This window comes from Carassius carassius, chromosome 2, assembly GCF_963082965.1.
Source record: "Carassius carassius chromosome 2, fCarCar2.1, whole genome shotgun sequence".
NCBI classification, from domain to species: Eukaryota; Metazoa; Chordata; class Actinopteri; order Cypriniformes; family Cyprinidae; genus Carassius; species Carassius carassius.
The window spans coordinates 8,758,297-8,778,681 of record NC_081756.1 but is presented as its reverse complement, the minus strand read 5'-3'; the positions used below and the strand labels follow the sequence as shown (position 1 = coordinate 8,778,681).

The 20,385-nt window shown below is 37.1% G+C and overlaps 1 protein-coding gene across 1 annotated transcript; it reads left to right on the top strand.

Moving 5' to 3' along the window:
- Positions 1 to 7,584: 7,584 nt before the first annotated feature.
- On the top strand, positions 7,585 to 11,512 carry slc39a1 (solute carrier family 39 member 1). The gene is made up of 4 exons (XM_059502003.1): positions 7,585 to 7,918; positions 8,661 to 8,791; positions 8,892 to 9,185; positions 10,356 to 11,512. The coding sequence occupies exons 1-4, from the start codon at positions 7,804 to 7,806 to the stop codon at positions 10,707 to 10,709; spliced, it is 894 nt and encodes a 297-aa protein (XP_059357986.1). The 5' UTR covers positions 7,585 to 7,803; the 3' UTR covers positions 10,710 to 11,512.
- The last annotated feature ends 8,873 nt before the right edge of the window (positions 11,513 to 20,385 follow it).

The following is a 20,385-nucleotide window of genomic DNA, read 5'->3' as shown; positions in this document are numbered from 1 at the left end:
TAATGTGGCAGCGAGCAGGTCGCCTGCTGTCATAAAACAAACGTGTCCCTAAGTCACCGTCAGCACACAATCAGGCCCTTCACTGATGTTCAAAATCATCTCGCTCTTGTCTAAGGCCTGTCTACAGCAGCTGAAACCTGAGTGGATTGAGTGAAAGGCCTAGCACAACCTCTATACAAGCTTTCCGATTCTGTGTTGCTGTCGCCTGCAGAGGAACAATAACTTCCTTCTGTATTATTGATGCCTGAGGGAGCGCCGTTCACTCAGCAGCATGGAGCTCAGTTGGCTGCAGGAATATTAAATGAGAAACTTTACTCCTCATGCCTCTGACTAACTCCACTCAGATCGCACAGCAGTGAGCTTGTTTGTTTGCTCTGAAGTGCATATGACTAAACGATGCTCAAAGATATAGCTAAGGACAAAAAATTTAATAGGTGCTGTCTGACAGTCAAAGGAGCTCATAGATCCAAACTCCAGACAGCTTCAGTCTTTCTAATTAAGACATGTCAGACCAACTAGCGCACCAAAGCATTTGGTCCAGTCTATCATACAACATTAACATTTTACATTTAATCATTTAGCAGACTCTTTTATCCAAAGCGACTTACAAATGAGAACAATAGAAGCAATCAGACCAACAAGAAGAGAACAACAACAGTATACATAGTTATGTAACCTACAAATCATACATGATAGACTTTTAGATATACTTCTAAGATTCATATTCTCCTCAAATTAATGTGTTGTCAGACATGCATACTAAAAAGTTTTGTATTTACTCACCAAATATTTTTAGGCCCTTATTTTCACACCTCTGAATCATTCTTCTCCATCTGGTTGGGAAAATTAATTCCTGCATACCAAATAATGCTATGAATAAGCCTATTCTAAGAACCACTTGTTCCAGTGGGAAAAAAGACTAGCAATCCATATGTGTACAGTAGCCTATATATACACTTAAGTTCCTAATAGTTCTATATAATACTTAAGTTCCATGCAGTATGTTTTTTTGTAAGGTTTCAAGCACTTGAAAAGTCAAATTTTGACGTCCAGACAGCGATCAAGAAAAATAATTAATAAATAATATTACAAAACAATAGGACAAAAGCAAGACTGTATCAGGACTCAATAATAGTCTTGTCTTTATTCTTAAGATTGTTAATACCATTTAAATTCAAGAATTCAAATCCTTAAGAATATCACAAATAACTTTTTACCTTTTGTCTTGACTTACATGTATTAAATCCACAAAGGTAGGATGTTTAATTAATTTATTGGGTTGTTGCAATTAGGATTAAGCAGGGCAACATACTGTAACGCTGGTCATTCAATACTACAAGTATTTAGCATATAAATTCTATTGTGACATTTAATGTCATTAAAATAAAACATCTCACAAACTTTACCATAAAAATGATCGGTGTTTGCTATTTAATAAACCAAATACAAAGCAATCGTATGAGCTGAATAGTTTACAATCAGACTAAACCCTGTTAGCTAATGTGTAATAAATACTTAAACTTCTTAAGAAAAAATTTGGGAACATAAGATTATTTTTAAAGAATTGCACTTGAGAACATTCTTATGAACTTACAGTCTCGAGTATGACAAGCCATTTTAACTTAAAATATCTGTAACAAGGAGTCGGAGGCGTTCGGATCCATATGCAGCATTCATTCAACAGAATGGTAATACAGGCAGAGATCAGGAATGGCGTCAGGTGTGTCAGGGATAACCAGAAACAAGCAGAGATCGGGACAGGCAGCGGAGAATCAGAGTCGGAATACACAGTCAAAAGGTCAAAACACAGGAATAACTAACACAGGGAAAAACGTTCTGAAATGTCAGACTGGCTAAACAAGACTTCGTAGTGAGTGAGAGTGAGTGTGCTGCTTTTATGTGTGTGTGTAAATGAGGTGCATGTGTGGCAAGGAAATTGGCAGATGAATGAGGTGCAGGTGTGGCAGGGTTATTGTGATGCAGTGACTCATGGGTAATGTAGTTCGGGTGTGGTGCAACAGTATGAGAGGTGCTAGTGTCCAAGTGACATCTGGTGGTTGATGGGTGGAATGGTCCTGAGTGGAGTGCCCTCTACTGAAGCTCATGGGCACTCCATCTAATGATCGTGACATAGCCCACCCCCAAAGGAGCGGCTTCCAGACGCTCAAAACAATCTAGGAGGGCGGTGGAGCGGAGGCGGAACAGGGGGAGGGATGGAGGGCCAGGTCCATGAGGAAGTGCAGTGGTCGGGGACTGGGGCAGAGCAGGCGGAACTGGAGCCCTTCCTGGGCCTAACTCAGGAAAACAGGAGCCCCTCCTGGGCCTGGCATAGGAAACACGGGAACGGGAGACCGCCATGGGCCTAACTCGGGAACAAGGGTCCACCAAGGCAGAGCAGGTGGCGTGGCAGACCACCAGAGTAGAGCAGGTGGAGCTGGAGCCCACCAGGGAGGAGTAGAGGACCACCACAGCCGAGAAGATGGGACAGAAGCCCACCAGGGCGGAGCAGAGGACCACCACAGCTGAGAAGACGGGACAGAAGCCCACCAGGGCGGTGCAGAGGACCACCACAGCCGAGCAGACGGGACAGAAGCCCACCAGGGCGGAGCAGAGGACCACCACAGCCGAGAAGTCTGCTCAGGTGGGACTGAAACAGAGAACATTAACAGCTTAATAGCGGCCTCCGTTGCCATGATGAGATGATAGCTGGCCTCCGTGCCCATTACAGGGAAGCGGTGAGTTCATGGAGGACCTCCGTGGCCATGACAGGAATGAATGAGAACTCATTGACGGCCTCCCTGGCCATGACAGGATGTGACGAGGCTCTGGGAGTTCGGCTGAGATGTGACGAGGCTCTGGTAGATCTGTGGTGATTTGATTGGGTTCATGAGGATCAACTGTGACTTGACTGTGCTCATGAAGATCGTTGGTGACTTGACTGTGCTCATGAAGATCAACTGTGACTTGACTGTGCTCATGAAGATCGTTGGTGACTTGACTTGGTTCCTGAGGATCAACTGTGCCTTGACTTAGTTCACATAGGTTAATGGGGACTTGACTTTGCTCATGAAGATCGTTGAGGACTTGACTTTGCTCATGAAGATCGTTGGTGACTTGACTTGGTTCCTGAGGATCGACTGTGCATCGACTTGGTTCCTGAAGAACGACTGTGCATCGACTTGGTTCCTGAAGAACGACTGTGACTTGACTCTGTCCTTGAAGATCACCGGTGACTTGACTTGACTCTGAAAGGTCAACGGTGACCAGCCCTGACTCTGGAAAGTCCGCGGTGACCAGCCCTGACTCTGGAGGGTCAGCGGTGACCTGACTCGACTCTGGAGGGTCAGCGGTGACCTGACTCGACTCTGGAGGGTCCACTTGGACCTGACTCGACTCTGGAGGGTCCACTGGGACCTGACTCGACTCTGGAGGGTCCACTGGGACCTGACTCGACTCTGGAGGGTCCACTGGAACTAACCCTGACTCTGGGAAATCAACAGGGACCTGACTTGACTCATAAAGTTTAACTGTTGTTTCACTTGACTCTTGGGTGTTAATGGTGACTTGACCTTGTTCTGGACGGTCAGTGGATACTTGACCTGACACTGGAAAGTCGACGGGGACCTGACTTGACTCTGGAAATTCAACTGAGGCTGCCATCTGGGCTGGCGGCCATCTTGTGCAGCGGTTTTGGGGCTTTAAAATCCTGTGCCTCTCCCACAGTGAAAGGAGAACCACATAACAAGAGTGCAAAGTCCATTATGTCCCTTAAGCTGCAATTAAACTCCCCTCTAGGTAACCATGATTTTTCTGGTTCATTGAGTCCAAAACGGAATAAATCCGTAAACAAGACTTCATCGTCTAGAGGAACTCGATAAACCAATTCACAAAACTGTTGAACATAGTCCTCAATAGATCGATCTCCTTGCTTAAGATCTAACAGCAGGTCAACTGGATCTGTGGTTAGGCTGGATTGGTGATATGCTGACATTGAAACAGGAACCGATACCTCAGTGACAAGGGGATACCGGGCTGCTGGATCCTGGTATGGCGAAGTCTTCTGTAACAAGGAGTCGGAGGCGTTCGGATCCATATGCAGAATTTATTCAACAGAATGGTAATACAGGCAGAGATCAGGAATGGCGTCAGGTGTGTCAGGGATAACCAGAATCATAACCAGAAACAAGCAGAGATCGGGACAGGCAGCGGAGAATCAGAGTCGGAATACACAGTCAAAAGGTCAAAACACAGGAATAAAACACAGTGCTGAAGAAAGCACATCAACACCTCGTCTTCCTGAGATGGCTAAGGAAGTTTGAAATGAGCCCCAGCATCCTCAGACCATTCTACACCTCCACTGTGGAGAGGATTCTGACTGACTGACTGCATCACTGCCTGGTTTGCAAACAGCACCGCTCGTGTAATGCTCGTGCAGTGATTTAGCCTTCTTGTTAGTACAGTACATCCACCTCCCGCGCCGGAGACCCTGGTTCGAGGCCCACTTGGATTAAGTATGAGGTGTGGCGGTGAGGACCCAGGAGAGAGGGGTTGTATTGGTGCCGTGACCCGGATGGGAGTGAGGTAGAGACCAGCAAGTAGGTGCTGTGCAGGTAAACCTCACTCCCCTGATCTCAAGAGATGCACTAGCGATAGTCATTTAGCCTCCTTGATAGTGCGTCCGCCTCCCATGCCGGAGACTGGGGTTCGAGGCCCAATCCAAGTAAGTACGTGGTGTGGCGCTGAGGACCTGGGAGAGAGGTGTTACACTGGCAACCACAAAGCTCTGCAAAGGGTCATGCGAACTGCCTGCTTCATTGTTGGAGGTGAGCTTCCCTCCCTCCAGGACATCTACACCAGGCGGTGTAAAAGGAAAGCCAGGAAGATCATCAGAGACTCCAGCCACCCGTCCCACAGAATGCTCTACATACTGCACTAAATACAATAATGTATCCAGTGCACATCCATGACACTTTGCGTATCCAGTTCATGCATAATCTGTTGCACCTTTGCATATATTATTTACATTTAATAATTTAGACATTTTCATCCAAAGCGACTTACAAATGAGAACAATAGAAGCAATCAGACCAACGAGAGAACAACAAAAGTATACAAGTGACATGACAAGTCTCAGTTAGTGTAGCGCAGTACACGTAGCTAGTTTTTTCCCGCAAATATTATGTGAATCTATGTCTACATAATGCAGAATGTGTACATACATATAGTGTATAATTGTGTATTGCTAATTTTATGTACAAACTGTGTATAATGTGTATTGTTAACTCTAAGTATGTGTAATGGTGCACTGTGTGTACTGAGTATATGTGTATATGTGTATATTGCACATTGTCATCTGTATAAGCCTCAAAGCCTGTCTATATGTAAATTGCTTCTGCACTTTCTGGAGCACACTCCCAAGAATTTCACTCACCAAGGCACGTGTGATGTGGTGACGTTACAATGAAAGTGATTTAATTTGATTTTTGAAAAGATAAAGCATAAATATTATGGCTACTTTTAAAAGATCACTGAGGCTTCATAGAAACTTCTCTAGTTCCCTCTGCAAAAAAAAATATAAATGAAAAAAAAAAGTCTCAAGGCAGTCATGTGCGGTTTAGTCATACCGAGAAGTGCAGCTCTATGCCATGCCGTCTAATCACTGAAATGATGATACTCAGCTCTATATTTCTTCGCAGCCCGGTGAAACACACCAATTTGAAAAACTAATGGATTGCATAGTCGATATAAAAAACTGGATGACGAGTAATTTCTTACTGCTAAATTCTGAAAAAACAGAGGTGTTAATTATAGGGCCTAAAAACTCTGCTTGTAATAACCTAGAACACTGTCTAAGACTTGATGGTTGCTCTGTCAATTCTTCATCATCAGTTAGGAACCTAGGTGTGCTACTTGATCGCAATCTTTCCTTAGAAAGCCACGTTTCTAGCATTTGTAAAACTGCATTTTTCCATCTCAAAAATATATCTAAATTACGGCCTATGCTCTCAATGTCAAATGCAGAAATGTTAATCCACGCATTTATGACCTCAAGGTTAGATTATTGTAATGCTTTATTGGGTGGTTGTTCTGCACGCTTAGTAAACAAACTACAGCTAGTCCAAAATGCAGCAGCAAGAGTTCTTACTAGAACCAGGAAGTATGACCATATTAGCCCGGTCCTGTCAACACTGCACTGGCTCCCTATCAAGCATCGCATAGATTTTAAAATATTGCTTATTACTTATAAAGCCCTGAATGGTTTAGCTCCTCAGTATTTGAATGAGCTCCTTTTAAATTATAACCCTCTACGTCCGCTACGTTCTCAAAACTCAGGCAATTTGATAATACCAAGAATATCAAAATCAACTGCAGGCGGCAGATCCTTTTCCTATTTGGCGCCCAAACTCTGGAATAACCTACCTAACATTGTTCGGGAGGCAGACACACTCTTGCAGTTTAAATCTAGATTAAAGACCCATCTCTTTAACCTGGCATACACATAACAAACGAATATGCTTTTATTATCCAAATCCGTTAAAGGATTTTTAGGCTGCATTAATTAGGTAAACCGGAACCGGATACACTTCCCATAACAATCTATGTACTTGCTACATCATTAGAAGAATGGCATCTACGCTAATATTTGTCTGTTTCTCTCTTGTTCCGAGGTCACCGTGGCCACCAGATCCAGTCTGTGTCCAGATCAGAGGGTCACTGCAGTCACCCGGATCCAGTACGTATCCAGACCAGATGGTGGATCAGCACCTAGAAAGGACCTCTACATCCATGAAAGACAGCGGAGACCAGGACAACTAGAGCCCCAGATACAGATCCCCTGTAAAGACCTTGTCTCAGAGGAGCACCAGGACAAGACCACAGGAAACAGATGATTCTTCTGCACAATTTGACTTTGCTGCAGTCTGGAATTGAACTACTGGTTTCGTCTGGTCAGAGGAGAACTGGCCCCCCAACTGAGCCTGGTTTCTCCCAAGGTTTTTTTCTCCATTCTGTCACCGATGGAGTTTCGGTTCCTTGCCGCTGTCGCCTCTGGCTTGCTTAGTTGGGGACACTTCATCTACAGCGACATCGTTGACTTGATTGCAAATAAATGCACAGACACTATTTAACTGAACAGAGATGACATAACTGAATCCAATGATGAACTGCCTTTAACTATCATTTTTGCATTATTGACACTGTTTTCCTAATAAATGTTGTTCAGTTGCTTTGACGCAATGTATTTTGTTTAAAGCGCTATATAAATAAAGGTGACATTGACATTGACATTGACATTGACAAATGAATGAAGTAGAACTGACAAATTACTCTGGCATTGAAGTAAAATAGTACTCCTACAGGGGGCTCTCGTTGGCTGCAAAAATACTAAATAGACTCTTTAAATACGTTCAGATATTATATTCTAGGCATTAGTGTAATAATAATCACACTCTGACTCAAAAATAATAAATATACGGAAATGTTGATATTTATGTAGCGCTAGATGCAAAGTTTGGGTGTCGAGCGAGTAAAAATTAAGCTGGAAGTAGACGTCATGACAAGGGGCGGGGCGAACGATTGACATTAGTGTGTCTTCATAAGTTAAGCATGATTAGAATGAACCGCTTAACTAACACGAACTACGTAATAATGTGGTTCATCATTCACAGACACTACTCAACATCGAAGCATTTCTATATAGCTTTATAATATTGACCAGTCAGTGTTTGACAGAGGCACCTGTCCTCTCTCTCCTGTTTGATTACATTTACGTCAGTTTCATGTTTTTATGAATTTCTAGCCGCGATGGATTACCTGCTGCAGGTAAAAGTAGGAGCTTTGGTTGGGCTGCTGGTCCTAACTTTGATTTTTGGTTTCATCCCAGCGCGGATGAGATGGTTTCAAGCCTCTAGTGGAACAGGTAAACTATTATATTTAAGTTTTTATGGTGTTGTTGTCATCAGTTTTACTGTAGTATAGTATAAATAATATAAATATATTTTTTATTTGTCGCCTCCTCCCAGCATAAGCAAGTTCTGTGTGTAACGTTATACACTGTTATGTCGTGCATTTGCTCGTTATTTATGTGTTTATGAATGGGTGTTCATGGATTCTGGATATATGTAGGCTACCACACATAAGGAATAGGTCAAGTCTTAATACGAGTTACTTATTGGTTTCATAAAACTACAAACACATGAGAGTCACCTGATAAGGACTGCTAGAGGAGTGTTTCTAAAATATGAATTTCGCTCACAGATGGGCATCAGGGTGGAAGTGAAACTGGTGTTTGAACATGCGAAATATTGCAGTCTTTACTCTTGATTGCAGTCTTCACCATAGACTTGGTTAGATTGGTTTTCATTTGAGCTAAATGCCATAGCACTTTGGTTAGTTAGGATTTCAAGTTTTAGGGCTGTGCATAATCAAGTGTCTTAATTAAAATTATAGTTACATGTGATAAAATTCACATGCATTGCTCACTTATGATGTGTTTTTAATTCATGCTTTGCATCTGATTATATCTCCTCTGGCGAAACTTTTTTTACTATGGCTGATAAGGTAAAAGAAGTGATTAGAGAAAGATTGTATCATTGTTTCATCAATCAATGGCACCATTAATCAATGTAACATGACTTTGATTTGTTTTTCCTTGTCTCCAGAATCCCACAAGGCTGTGCTGAGTTTTGTGGGCTGCTTTGCGGGTGGCGTCTTCCTATCCGCCTGCTTGTTAGACATCATCCCAAACTACCTCTCCGACATACACGAAGAGCTAAAAAAACAAGGCCTTGATGTGAGCTCATTTAGTTATCACGAGTAAAGCAATCTTTAAAGAGCCCTCTTAAATTCAAAATGTAATTTCTGTGTTGCTAATGCCAGTTCTCGTCTTCCAGGGTGGCTTCCCGCTAGCAGAGTTCATCATGGCGTGTGGCTTCTTCACAGTCTTGATCTTAGAAAAAACAGTCCTGAGCTGCACAGAGGGCCACGGAGATGAGGAGACGGCTCCTCTTTTAGCTCCCGCGGGTCATGGACATCATTCGCTGAACAGTCTGGAGGGGAGCGGTCACCACACCCACATGGATCTTAACTCGCACTCGTCCTTTCGCTCCTTCGTGCTCTTTCTGTCTCTTTCTCTCCACTCTGTGTTTGAGGGTTTGGCCATTGGCTTGCAGACCACAGAAACTAAGGTGATTTTATTGAGTTTTGTTTAGCTTGACAGCTCTCTGTTGAGTCACTTTGCTGATTTGTTAGAAAACTGATGAAGGTTTCTAGCATTGTGACTTCGACTCATGCATGCTTTATCTTGTGATACACTAAACACTTTAACAATGTAAGGGATAGTTTACCCAAATATGATTTTTTTTTTTCATTATTTATTCCAAACCAGTGTGACTTTCTTTCTTCTGTGCAACACAAAAGAAGATATAAATATAAATGTAAAGTCAGTTTTAATAACTGAAGATAAGGCTGCACAGTTTGCAACATTGCAGTATTTTCTCTATGTTTGTGAATTTTAAACACAATACATATATATATATATATTTTTTTTTTTAAAAGCTATGTTTGTTTGTAGAGCTGCATGATTAAAATATTAATAATGATCATTATTAATAATAAAAAGTTTTTAAACAAAATAAGAAATGCTAATAATAAAGCAGTAAAAAAATATTATTCTCATCATTATTATTATTATTAAACAATTTTAAACAAAATAAGAAATGTTACTATTCTAACAATTTACTGTAAAATAAAATGAAAATCTAGTATTTAAGAATAATATATTAAAAGTAATTATTAAAATTAATATTACTTCCCAAAAAAACAAATATTTCACTGAGAAATAATAAGATTGAATACTCTACAACTGTAAAATTATAATACTAAGGGATGTAGATTTTTTGTGGAAAAGTGTTTACTGGGAGCTGTGGCTCGTGTTTCGTTCCTCGAGTTCATTTTTTTTATATAATTATACTTAATTATAAACTTGTCACAATAGGTTTTTTGCCACTACACAGGGTTTTAAGATAATTTAGTTTTATCACCGTGGCTACAAAATAGTTTCATTTTAAACAGGAAGTGTGTTAAAATATATTTTATCTCAATGTAATGTGCCAAAATGGCTTTTAGTAAGCCATGATTAGGGTGAGTGAATGACAATTTAATTTTTTTAATCTATTTGGATGTAAATATTATTAGAATTGTTTTTTGTTTTTTTTTTTACAGCTACATGAAAGATTATGAAGGCCATTTTTCCTCTTTTGGAATACTGTACAATTTTAATAAATGTAATAGGAATTGTAATAAAGTAGGGATGATTTCAACCTAAAGATACAATGAGTTCTCCTCTTTCTGCTCAGGTCCTGGAGATCTGCATCGCTATCCTGGTCCACAAGAGCATCATTGTGTTCAGTCTGTCAGTGAAGCTGGTTCAGAGTGAGGTCAGGCCCATGTGGGTGGCGATCTACGTGACCTTCTTCGCTGTGATGTCTCCTCTCGGCATTGGCATCGGCATCACAGTGATTGAGTCTAAGCTGCAGGCTGGCACTTTCATCCAGGCGGTGCTGGAGGGGCTGGCGGCCGGGACGTTTGTCTACATCACCTTCCTAGAGATTCTTCCCCATGAGCTGAACTCCCCTGAGCGGCCTCTACTCAAAGTTTTCTTCCTCCTGTTCGGTTTTTCAGTAATGGTTGGTCTGAGTTTCCTGGGCTGAAAAAAAAAAGTTTCTTTTATTATTTTTTTTGTGCTATGTCCAGAAAACTGGTGCCTTGAGGAAATCACACTCTGTGAGACTTCACAAACTGCACGTGATTTCAAGCAGATGAAAAGCTTGTTTTTTAGAGGAACTGAATTTTACAAGCACCAAGAAGCTTATTTTTTTAAAAGCTCACGAGATCATTAATCAATTTTAAATGACTTTCATAAAGGGAAAAAATATAAATTTTGCTGACCAAACTTTAGCTTTGAGGAACATGTCTAACACGCAAGTGGAAACTTAAACAAATATTTTTTACTTGAACTAGTTTTAGCTTTTTTTAAACTAGTCACATCAGCAAAATGGTTTCCATGCCACTTCAGTGTTTCCTGTTTGACTTGCATAACACTATCCATTTATTCATGATTAATTTTTATACATTATGAACATTGACTGCAATATTTCTTCATGTTACATACAGTCATTTAGTATTGGTTGTTCCCCTTTACATGCCATATTTCCTTTCAGTTTAGGAAAATTCAATGGGCAGCCAAATGTTTGTACTGAACAGTTTGGACACATGGTTATATGTGACCCTGGAGCACAAAACCAGTCTTAAGTCGCTGGGGTATATTTTTAGCAATAGCCAAAAAAACATTGTATGGGTGAAAATTATCGATTTTTCTTTTATGCCAAAAATCATTAGGATATTAAGTAAAGATCATGTTCCATGAAGATATTTTGTACATTTCCTACTGTAAATATATCAAAACTTTATTTTGATTAGTAATCTGCATGGCTAAGAATTAATTTGGACAACTTTAAAGGTGATTTTCTCAGTATTCAATAGTTGTATCTCAGCCAAATATCGTCCGAACCATACATCAATGGAAAGATTATTTATTCAGCTTTCAGATGATGTACTGTATAAATCTAAATTTCGAAAAACTGACTCTTAAGACTGGTTTTGTGGTCCAGGGTTCAAGGAGATTTGATGAGATTTTGCAGTAAAATGAGAAAAAAAAGGGTAACATGCATTGTGTTTATGTTCCCTATGTATATGTTCCAAAATCATATTCATATATGGTTATGCAACATATTAAAGCAATATAAATATATTTGCATTTCAAACTAGTGAAAACGGCATGCAGTTTTAGTGTTTCTGTGCCTATATTTGAAAGAAAACTAACAAATGGCATGTTACTGTTTCAAGAGCTTAAAGGCCTTCACTAAACACTAGCACTAAATCCTCTAGAGGTTAATGTTGAAGTATATTAAGTGACATTACTGTCTTTCATTTAGTTTGCTTTCTGTTTTAACATGCTCTGTCTGGGGTAGTAAAAAGATCTGAAACAGGGTTTAAATTTGCAATACCACATTTAGCTTCTTGATGTGAGATGTCTACACAGAATGTAGGTAAAGTATTGACTGTTTGAAATTGCATAATACTATTACTGTTTTTGCAGTATATAGTATCCTACAGTATGTGAATTTTTGCATATATTCCTAGATGAGTTTCAAATTTTGTCAAACTGTGCATCATACAATCAGAGCACTCTGCTTGAGAAACTCTATCCCACAATGCATTGTGCTCAGTCGTCTTTTTCCAGTGTTATGCACCAATAATATTACTATCTCTCTAGGCTCACTATTTAACCAAACTGCCCAAAATTAAAGCATTTATACACAAAACTGGAATAGAAATGCAATTTTATATTCCAGATGATAACTGGACACCACTTATTGAATTATACAGGCAATGTAATAATGCCATCTCACTTTTTGCAGGATAATAAGAAATGAGTATGACTGCATAATGCATACTGGGAATAGAGAATGGGAATGAGAATAACGAACAGTGTTGTTCTACAGGAGATTTTTGATGATCTTTATTTTGTATCATGTTTTATTTACATATATGGTCTATTATTATATGGATATTATCTGGAAACAGGACTAGTAGTATGCCATTTCAAACAGTCTATATTTAATTTTCTCATGAGGGTTGCTGCTTTTCTTTAGTTGTCTGGTAGATTATATCTCAGAATTCATAAGACAAGGAAGCAGCATTATTATTGTTAACCAAAACTAAAAATAAAACTAAAACCATTAAAAAAATTTGACAGTTGATATAAATGTTAACTAACTGAAAATGTTAACTTGTAATAAAACTAATGAAACTAATGATTTTTTATTTAAAAAAATAATAATAATTGATTTTAGCTGGATAAGGCATCAGTTATCATTTTCTTTTAGTTTAAACTTGAAGAACTAAAATAACTAAAACTGAAAAATGTATCATTACTAAATTATTAAAACTTTAAACTTAACTCATTTTAACAAAAAATTTAAATGGAGAACATCGATACAAAGTTATAATATATCCATGATACTAACATAACTCTGAGTGGCTGAAAAACTGCATTTATTGTAATAAAAAAAAAAAGTGGTGAATGGAAGAAAATAAGTTATATATATTTTTTTTTCATGACCTTTTAAAAACATCAGAAAAAAATTAAAAGCATATGGCTGCATGTCAGTCCAGCCCCTGTACATTGGCTCTAAAAAGTATCTGGACACTAACATTTTCTGAATGAACTGCATTAAGTGTGGCGTAAGTGTCCAAATACTGTTGGGGTACACTGTATCTTTGAATGGAGTCAAAGAGTAAAACGGTAACAAAGTCCACCACTAATGAGTGAATACTATGTAGTGAGGAGCTGTTCTGCAGACAGTGTGGTGGGCTGCTGGGAGGGTTACTTATTTGTGCCTGTGCAGCAGAGCAGCAGGGTTTTGTGATGGACTCGTACAAGAACAGTTCCTCTTCTGCTCATTATTGGGTTTGGCTCACATGCCTGAATGGATATCATCTCTGTAGACCGGTCACCTGTCCTAAATTCACCCTGCTGCCAAATAGAAAACCCCATTTACACTGAAGCCTGAACTGAACCGTTAGCATGCATTGTAATTATGAACACCAGAACAAAGTCTTTATGTAAGCACACGCATTTACAACTTGAATATGCAAGGCTTCCGGTGTGATTCACTTCCAGTTATTTTTGCAAAAATGGTTTGTTATACTGCTTGATATTGCACACTGGGATTTCTTATCATATTTTTTTAATGATTAAAAAAAATTATATTTTATTTCTCAAAGGCACTAAAAATAAAAATGCTGTAAATGATCATTTCCATGCATCCATTCATTCTCCAAATTGGTTATTTTATAAAATTATCAAATGATCCAAAAAAAGTTTTCTTACTCATTTCTTCTACCTTTTGTCTCTTTTTAAATTACAAACATATTCTTATATTCACATTACTATACATTCTTAAGTCAAGATACATTTACTTTAAATGGAAAATGACAATGTATTACATTTTGTTTTCTAAAACTGAAAAAAAAAAAATATATATATATATATATATATCTCAGTGAAGAAAAATAATCTTGTTTTCCCTCTGGATTAAGTTTATTTTTCATGCTCCACTGATAATTTTTTCTTGTTGTAAGTGCACACTCACTAAATTTTTCAGTAAACTTTTTAAGATTTAACATTTTTAATATTTTTGTACGTTTATTTACAAATGTTTAGAGATTTATACTAGAATAAAAAATACTGAGGAAGAAAAACGTTTTGCAGTGAACAACCTGGCATATTTATTATATTATATTATTTTAATAAAAAAAAAATACTTTACAAGCGTACTATTTTTCTGACCACAACACAATCATAAACTCAACAATTACATATTTTTCCCAATCTTAAAACTGAGTTCAGTGCACAGTCTTTTTTTGTCCACCTGCTGATGTTTTGTAGTTGTTCTGGTTCAGTCCCTCCCCTCGTGAATGTTTATTATGAAGATGAGATGAATGTGGTGTGAGTTCTGGGGTGTGACAGGCAGAGGTGGGTAGAGTACCCAAAAACTGTACTCAAGTAAAAGTAAAAGTACTTCTAGAAATATTTACTCAAGTAAAAGTAAAAGTACTAGTCTTGAATAGTTACTTGAGTAAGAGTAAAAGAGTATCGGATAAAAAATCTACTCAAGTAGTTAGTTACTAGTTACTTTGGGTCATATATACTGAGCCTATTTTTATTTAGATATATAGATAACATGTATGTAATGTATGTGTGCGTGTATAAATGTATATATTTCATCAGCCTTTACTCTAATTTATGTAATTTATTATAAAACCCTGTCTGTTTACTTAAGTAACAGATATAGGTGTCATGACATAACATATTTTTAATACGACTGACTTTGTATTAAATGTGAATTTAACATTGAAAGTTAATGTGATATAAATATTACTACTAATCTTTCATTGTTCAGAAAGAGAGCAAATAACATTACATTATTAAAGATCATTTTCACTGACAGTCTAGATTTCAATCACTCTCAGAAACTCCCATTAAAATCACTGAAACTGTTAACACTGTGAAATCAATATCTTAATTAAAGATTCGTACACACATCTGCACTTTGTTGTTTCTGCGAGAGAATTCGCCAGAAAGAGGTATTCAGTCAGTGAGCGAGTGAAGCAAGCACCGGCATTTCAGCGATGACTCATCTGAACGCCTCTGATTGGCCAATGCTTTAATAAGCTCAAAAGAATCATGTGTGATTGGTTATAATGCACAGCGCTGTATAGACGCATCTATCTCTGGCTCAGCGCCAGCAAGCAATCACAGATCTGAATTTAGCAGCTGATAATATGACTCGCTGAACGTACTTGCACCAGTGTGATTGTATTAAAATTAATAAAATCTTAATCGGCTATTTTTTGTCTTTTGGAAGCTGAATTCAACTTGACTCCCTTCTGTTATAAGCCACACGTACAACAAACTAATGTCACAGTGGTATCGTGTACTGTAATCGAATGTAGCCCAAGTTATTACCTGTTAAACAGTAGACAGCACATCCGGTGTTCATCTAATAAGGATCTCCATCGCTAGCAAATAATAGCCTTTGCAGATTTCAATTCAGTGCAGTTCCAGCCACGTTTTCAGCGCTCTTTCTGTTCTTAAACGTTACAACTCCGAGTGAACCACTTCAGACGCTCAGCGCGTGCGGCAGGGAACTGAACGACTCATTCAAACTGATTCATGAACCAATTCACTCGTTTGCCAATTGGTTTGATCAAGCCTTTGAACAGAATTGACTCAGAATAATGAATCATTCGCGAATGGGCATCGCTCATTGCCCAGAGAAAAGTAGACGGCGCGTTTGGAATAAACATTTATAACATTTATTGCATTAAGATAAAGTAACGAGAGGAGCGTCGCCCACAGTAACGAAGTAAAAGTACAGATTTTTCCCCAAAAATTTACTCAAGTAAGAGTATAAAGTACCCATCTTTAAATATACTCCGAAAAGTATTCGTTACCCCAAAAAATTACTCAAGTAAATGTAACGAAGTAAATGTAACTCGTTACTACCCACCTCTGGTGACAGGTTAATATATATATATATATGTGTGTGTGTGTGTGTATGTTTTATCGGTTTTCATTTTAATTTTGGTTAAAGTGTTAGTGATTTCGTTGCATGTGTTCATCATTTTCATTACTTAATTTTTTTTCTTAAAAAAAAGTCTTGTATACATACAATGTGGTGAACCCTTCATGAAGAGCAAACTACTGGAGAGGGTGAGTGAGTGAACAGGGTTGAACAAGATCACTATTCTGTCAAATGAGTTCAAAAGGAGAACAGAAACAAAAGATGCATAAAGAAATTAGTTCCACTTTAGAAACTTAAGGTATAGTGAAATGAAAAAAAAGAAAATTCTGACATTAGGGTGAATAAATGACAGAATTTACATTTTTGGGTGAACTATCACTTTAAAACCTAAAGAAATGCACAGTAGTCCCCCCATATTGAGATCACATGATGTGCACTTCTGAAATAGTGTTTAAATGAGAAATCTGAACCTGTTTATCGACTTTTTGTTCATGGTGACGAGCTGGATGGCTACTTCAGGGACTTCAGGGACTATTTTATAGAAACTATGAACGAAATTATTACAGTTGTAGTGTTTACTACTTTAAACCACTGTATAATATATGAACAAATCCCTGAAATGTCTTATCTGACATTTGTTTTAAAAAGAAACTTTGCTGAAAGGTTTTTAACTCTTTGCCTTGAAAACAGTGGCCTGAAATGTATCAAAAGAAAGTTTCGTATTAGTTGTGTGTTGAAAAAAAAAAAGAGTATAATAAGAATCAAATGCATAAACTTGATTACAAGCCTTGACCAAGAAATAATACGGTTGTTACTTTGCTCTTTTAGACAGAATGGCTTGTATTAAGTAGGTATAATGTTTTTGTTGTTAGTTCTTCTAGACCCAGAGCTATAGCCTGTGGCAAACCTAATTGACATTTTCAATAAAGTGCGCAACATTTTGAGTGTTTTGTACATCTGATGTCTAAATAACAGGTCCACACTGAACAAATTAACATGTTAACTACTAGTAATACTGACCATATACACCACTGGTACAGGTATCAGAAAGAAAAAAACGGTTTCCACTAAAATATTAAGTCTCAAAACTGATAATAAATGTCTATTGAGCAGCAAATGATTTCTGAAGGACCCTGTGACACTGAAGACTGGAGTTATGATGCTGAAAATTCAGCTTTACATCACTTTAATAAATTACATTTGAAATAATATTTAAAACATAGAATTTTTTTTTAAATAGTAATATTATTACAGTTTTTACTGTTATTTTTTATTCAAATAAATGCGGCCTTGGTTTGCTTAAGAGACTTTTTAATAAAAAAAATAATGATAATTGTAAAAAAAAAAATTTAATTCTTTTAATTAATTTTAAAAATAATTTTAAGTTTAAAGTTGAAAATTTTAATAAAAAAATAAAAAATATATATTTTTAATAAAAAAGTGGTATTTATATATATATATATATAATAATAATGATGTTATATAATAATAACAGACTTTATATTTTATTTAAAAATACATAAGTGTGTACTATGTTTGTTGAGTTCAAAAAAAAAAAATTCAAACAACTGACAAAAACAATAAAAATCCCTAATAGAGAATCATATCTACTGGAGGAAGAAAAAAAAAAAAAAACACGTTTTTTTTTTTTAAACAAGAAAATATTTTATTTCTGGAACACATTAACCATTCTGGTAATAATAAATTATTCGATCACACACCATTGGTTTTCCAAATCAAAAACACACCACTGATTGAGATATTATGCTGCATGGGGTTCTGAGGTCATGAAAAATGACATTCAAAAACCAGCCATCAAACACAATAAAGTGTGATGAGAATGTGGGGCAGAAGAGTAGGAACAGATCTGGAGATCTTACAGTGACAATCTCAAAGCTTTGTGAATCTTCTTCTCTATATTCTGCAAATAGACTTTTCTTTTCATTAATATACATGGCCTTTCACTTTCCTTTTATAATTCCTACTTGACTGCAGCAAGAAAACATATTCTCTAAACTCCATTTGACACAATATTATCTTTTTGAGCGATTCATCTCAGTTTGGCTTGGAGAAAAAGAGAAGAAAAAAAAAAAAACCAAAGCATTATTGCTGATCGTCAAACAAATTAAAGTTCCCAGGTTTCCATAAACCATCAATATATCGTATTTTTACCTTCCAATGTGAGTTTGTTGGTGTTTTCACAAGCAGACGTGGTGATATGATGCAAACATTCACATACACTCATTTATACAAATCATACTTTTGTACATTAGAGAATAAAAATAACATTGAAAGTAATGTAAAATATAACAACAAACAAAAAAATTGTTAACGTTTGTAGAGGATATACAACATAAGCCCGTGTTTTCTGTGCAAAAGTAAGTGGGAGACATTCTGAAAGGCAAACTGGATCGACATCAGAGATTGAATTTGTGCTGGTGCAAAAGGCCAAAAAGATCCAATCACCGGAAACAGCCGAACACTGACACCCAACTCTTTTAGACTCATGTTTACAACACCTTTGCGCTTTACCTTCACTGACTACAGAGACTAATCGACAGAAAAGACAAAACAAGACCTAACAGAAGGGAGCGTGCATTTACATCTGATAACCCACAGGGGGCGCCTTTCAACTGCTGATTGGTAAAGAGTCACACTCCTTTAAGAAGATGCTTCACTTCTGACGGCTGAACACTAATATTGAAGGCAATTACGTTTGTTAAAATGCACATATTTCACCACATATAACTGAGGGTTTTAGCCAATCAGTGACAATCTGCACTCAGCGGTCACGTATACTAAACATTACACTGGTTATTTATTTTATTTTATTTTATTTTTTTGGTCATCAAGCTGCTTTTTCCGTTTTTTCCTTTAGAAATGCAAATAATAAATTTTGCATGATTAATCAGTAAAGATTATAAAATCTCAATAAAACATGTCCATAAATGGCAAAGTAATGTTTCACCAAAAAATAAAAAAAAATTGTGCATGTTTGTGTTTGTGTGTGTTTGTGTGTATGTATATGTATATATATATATATATATATATATATATATATATATATATAATATTATATTACACATACACATATATATGGATTAATAAAAAAACATTGATTATGATGAATAATATTATTTTTACCAAAGGAAGAGATCTGATCTGTAAGAAATCTGTTACAATAATAAGAAATAATTGAACAGATATTGAGAAGTACAAATTAATGTGGGACGAAAATTGTGCTTAATTGTCACTAAAATCATATCAGAATGTACAAAAAAAAAAAAAAAAAAAAAGGTAAAATATAATATTCTTAAAAAAAAGGCTTTTTTTTATTTTTTTGCAGTGAAATATTACCTGGCCATTTTGTGGCTGTTGGTTTATTAGGCCTTCCCTAAAACACCCTGAATCAAATCTAACCGCACTAAACCAAACTACTGTGTTAAAGGTTTCAGAGGCCTTTGGAAATAACACTTTGGATGTTCCCTTCAAATGTAAACTTTTATCTCAAATATTTTCCCCTCTGCACTTGATTACTCTACTTCAGACACTCTTGATTCCAAGTGTTAAAGCAACAAATAAATTCATCAAGTAATTGCACAAAACAGCGAAACAGAAATGAACAAGATAAAGAAAAAACCCTAAAACAATACAACAGCACAAAAAAACCCTTTAAGTAACCAGTTTTCACAGACGTGCACCAGGAAATGCACTCGAGTCTCCCACTGGGTCCCAAATCAACACGTTACACAATCATCTAGATCTATCACCTTCAACGGTTCTCACAAACACGAGTCAATACTGCAGCAACAGCAACAGTGTGCTGTTCTCCACAGGAGCAGGATTTTCTGTCTAAAACTGGGTCGTAGTGCTTGTGGGACGGCCCGCAAGTGAGGACAGTCAACACGTTCTGGTAATCACAAGGGATCATCGTCATATAAAAGTGCTAAACAAAAACTGATTGACTAGGAATGTGACTTGGATTCAACCGAAGAGGCTTCATGAGTAATAAAGTTTCTCCTGTCACACTATGGTGCGCTCGAAAAGGTCTAGTTAGGTTTAAAATAAGAGTGACATGAATTCTAGCCTGTATTTAAATGGTTACCAGACCAAGAACTGAATACAGTAGATTAATATTAAGTAATAATATGCACTCAAACAGCATGCCGGTCATATCTATAAGCACACAGTGCCTGCATAACACTCACTTCCCATAAACTCGTGTGTTATGAAC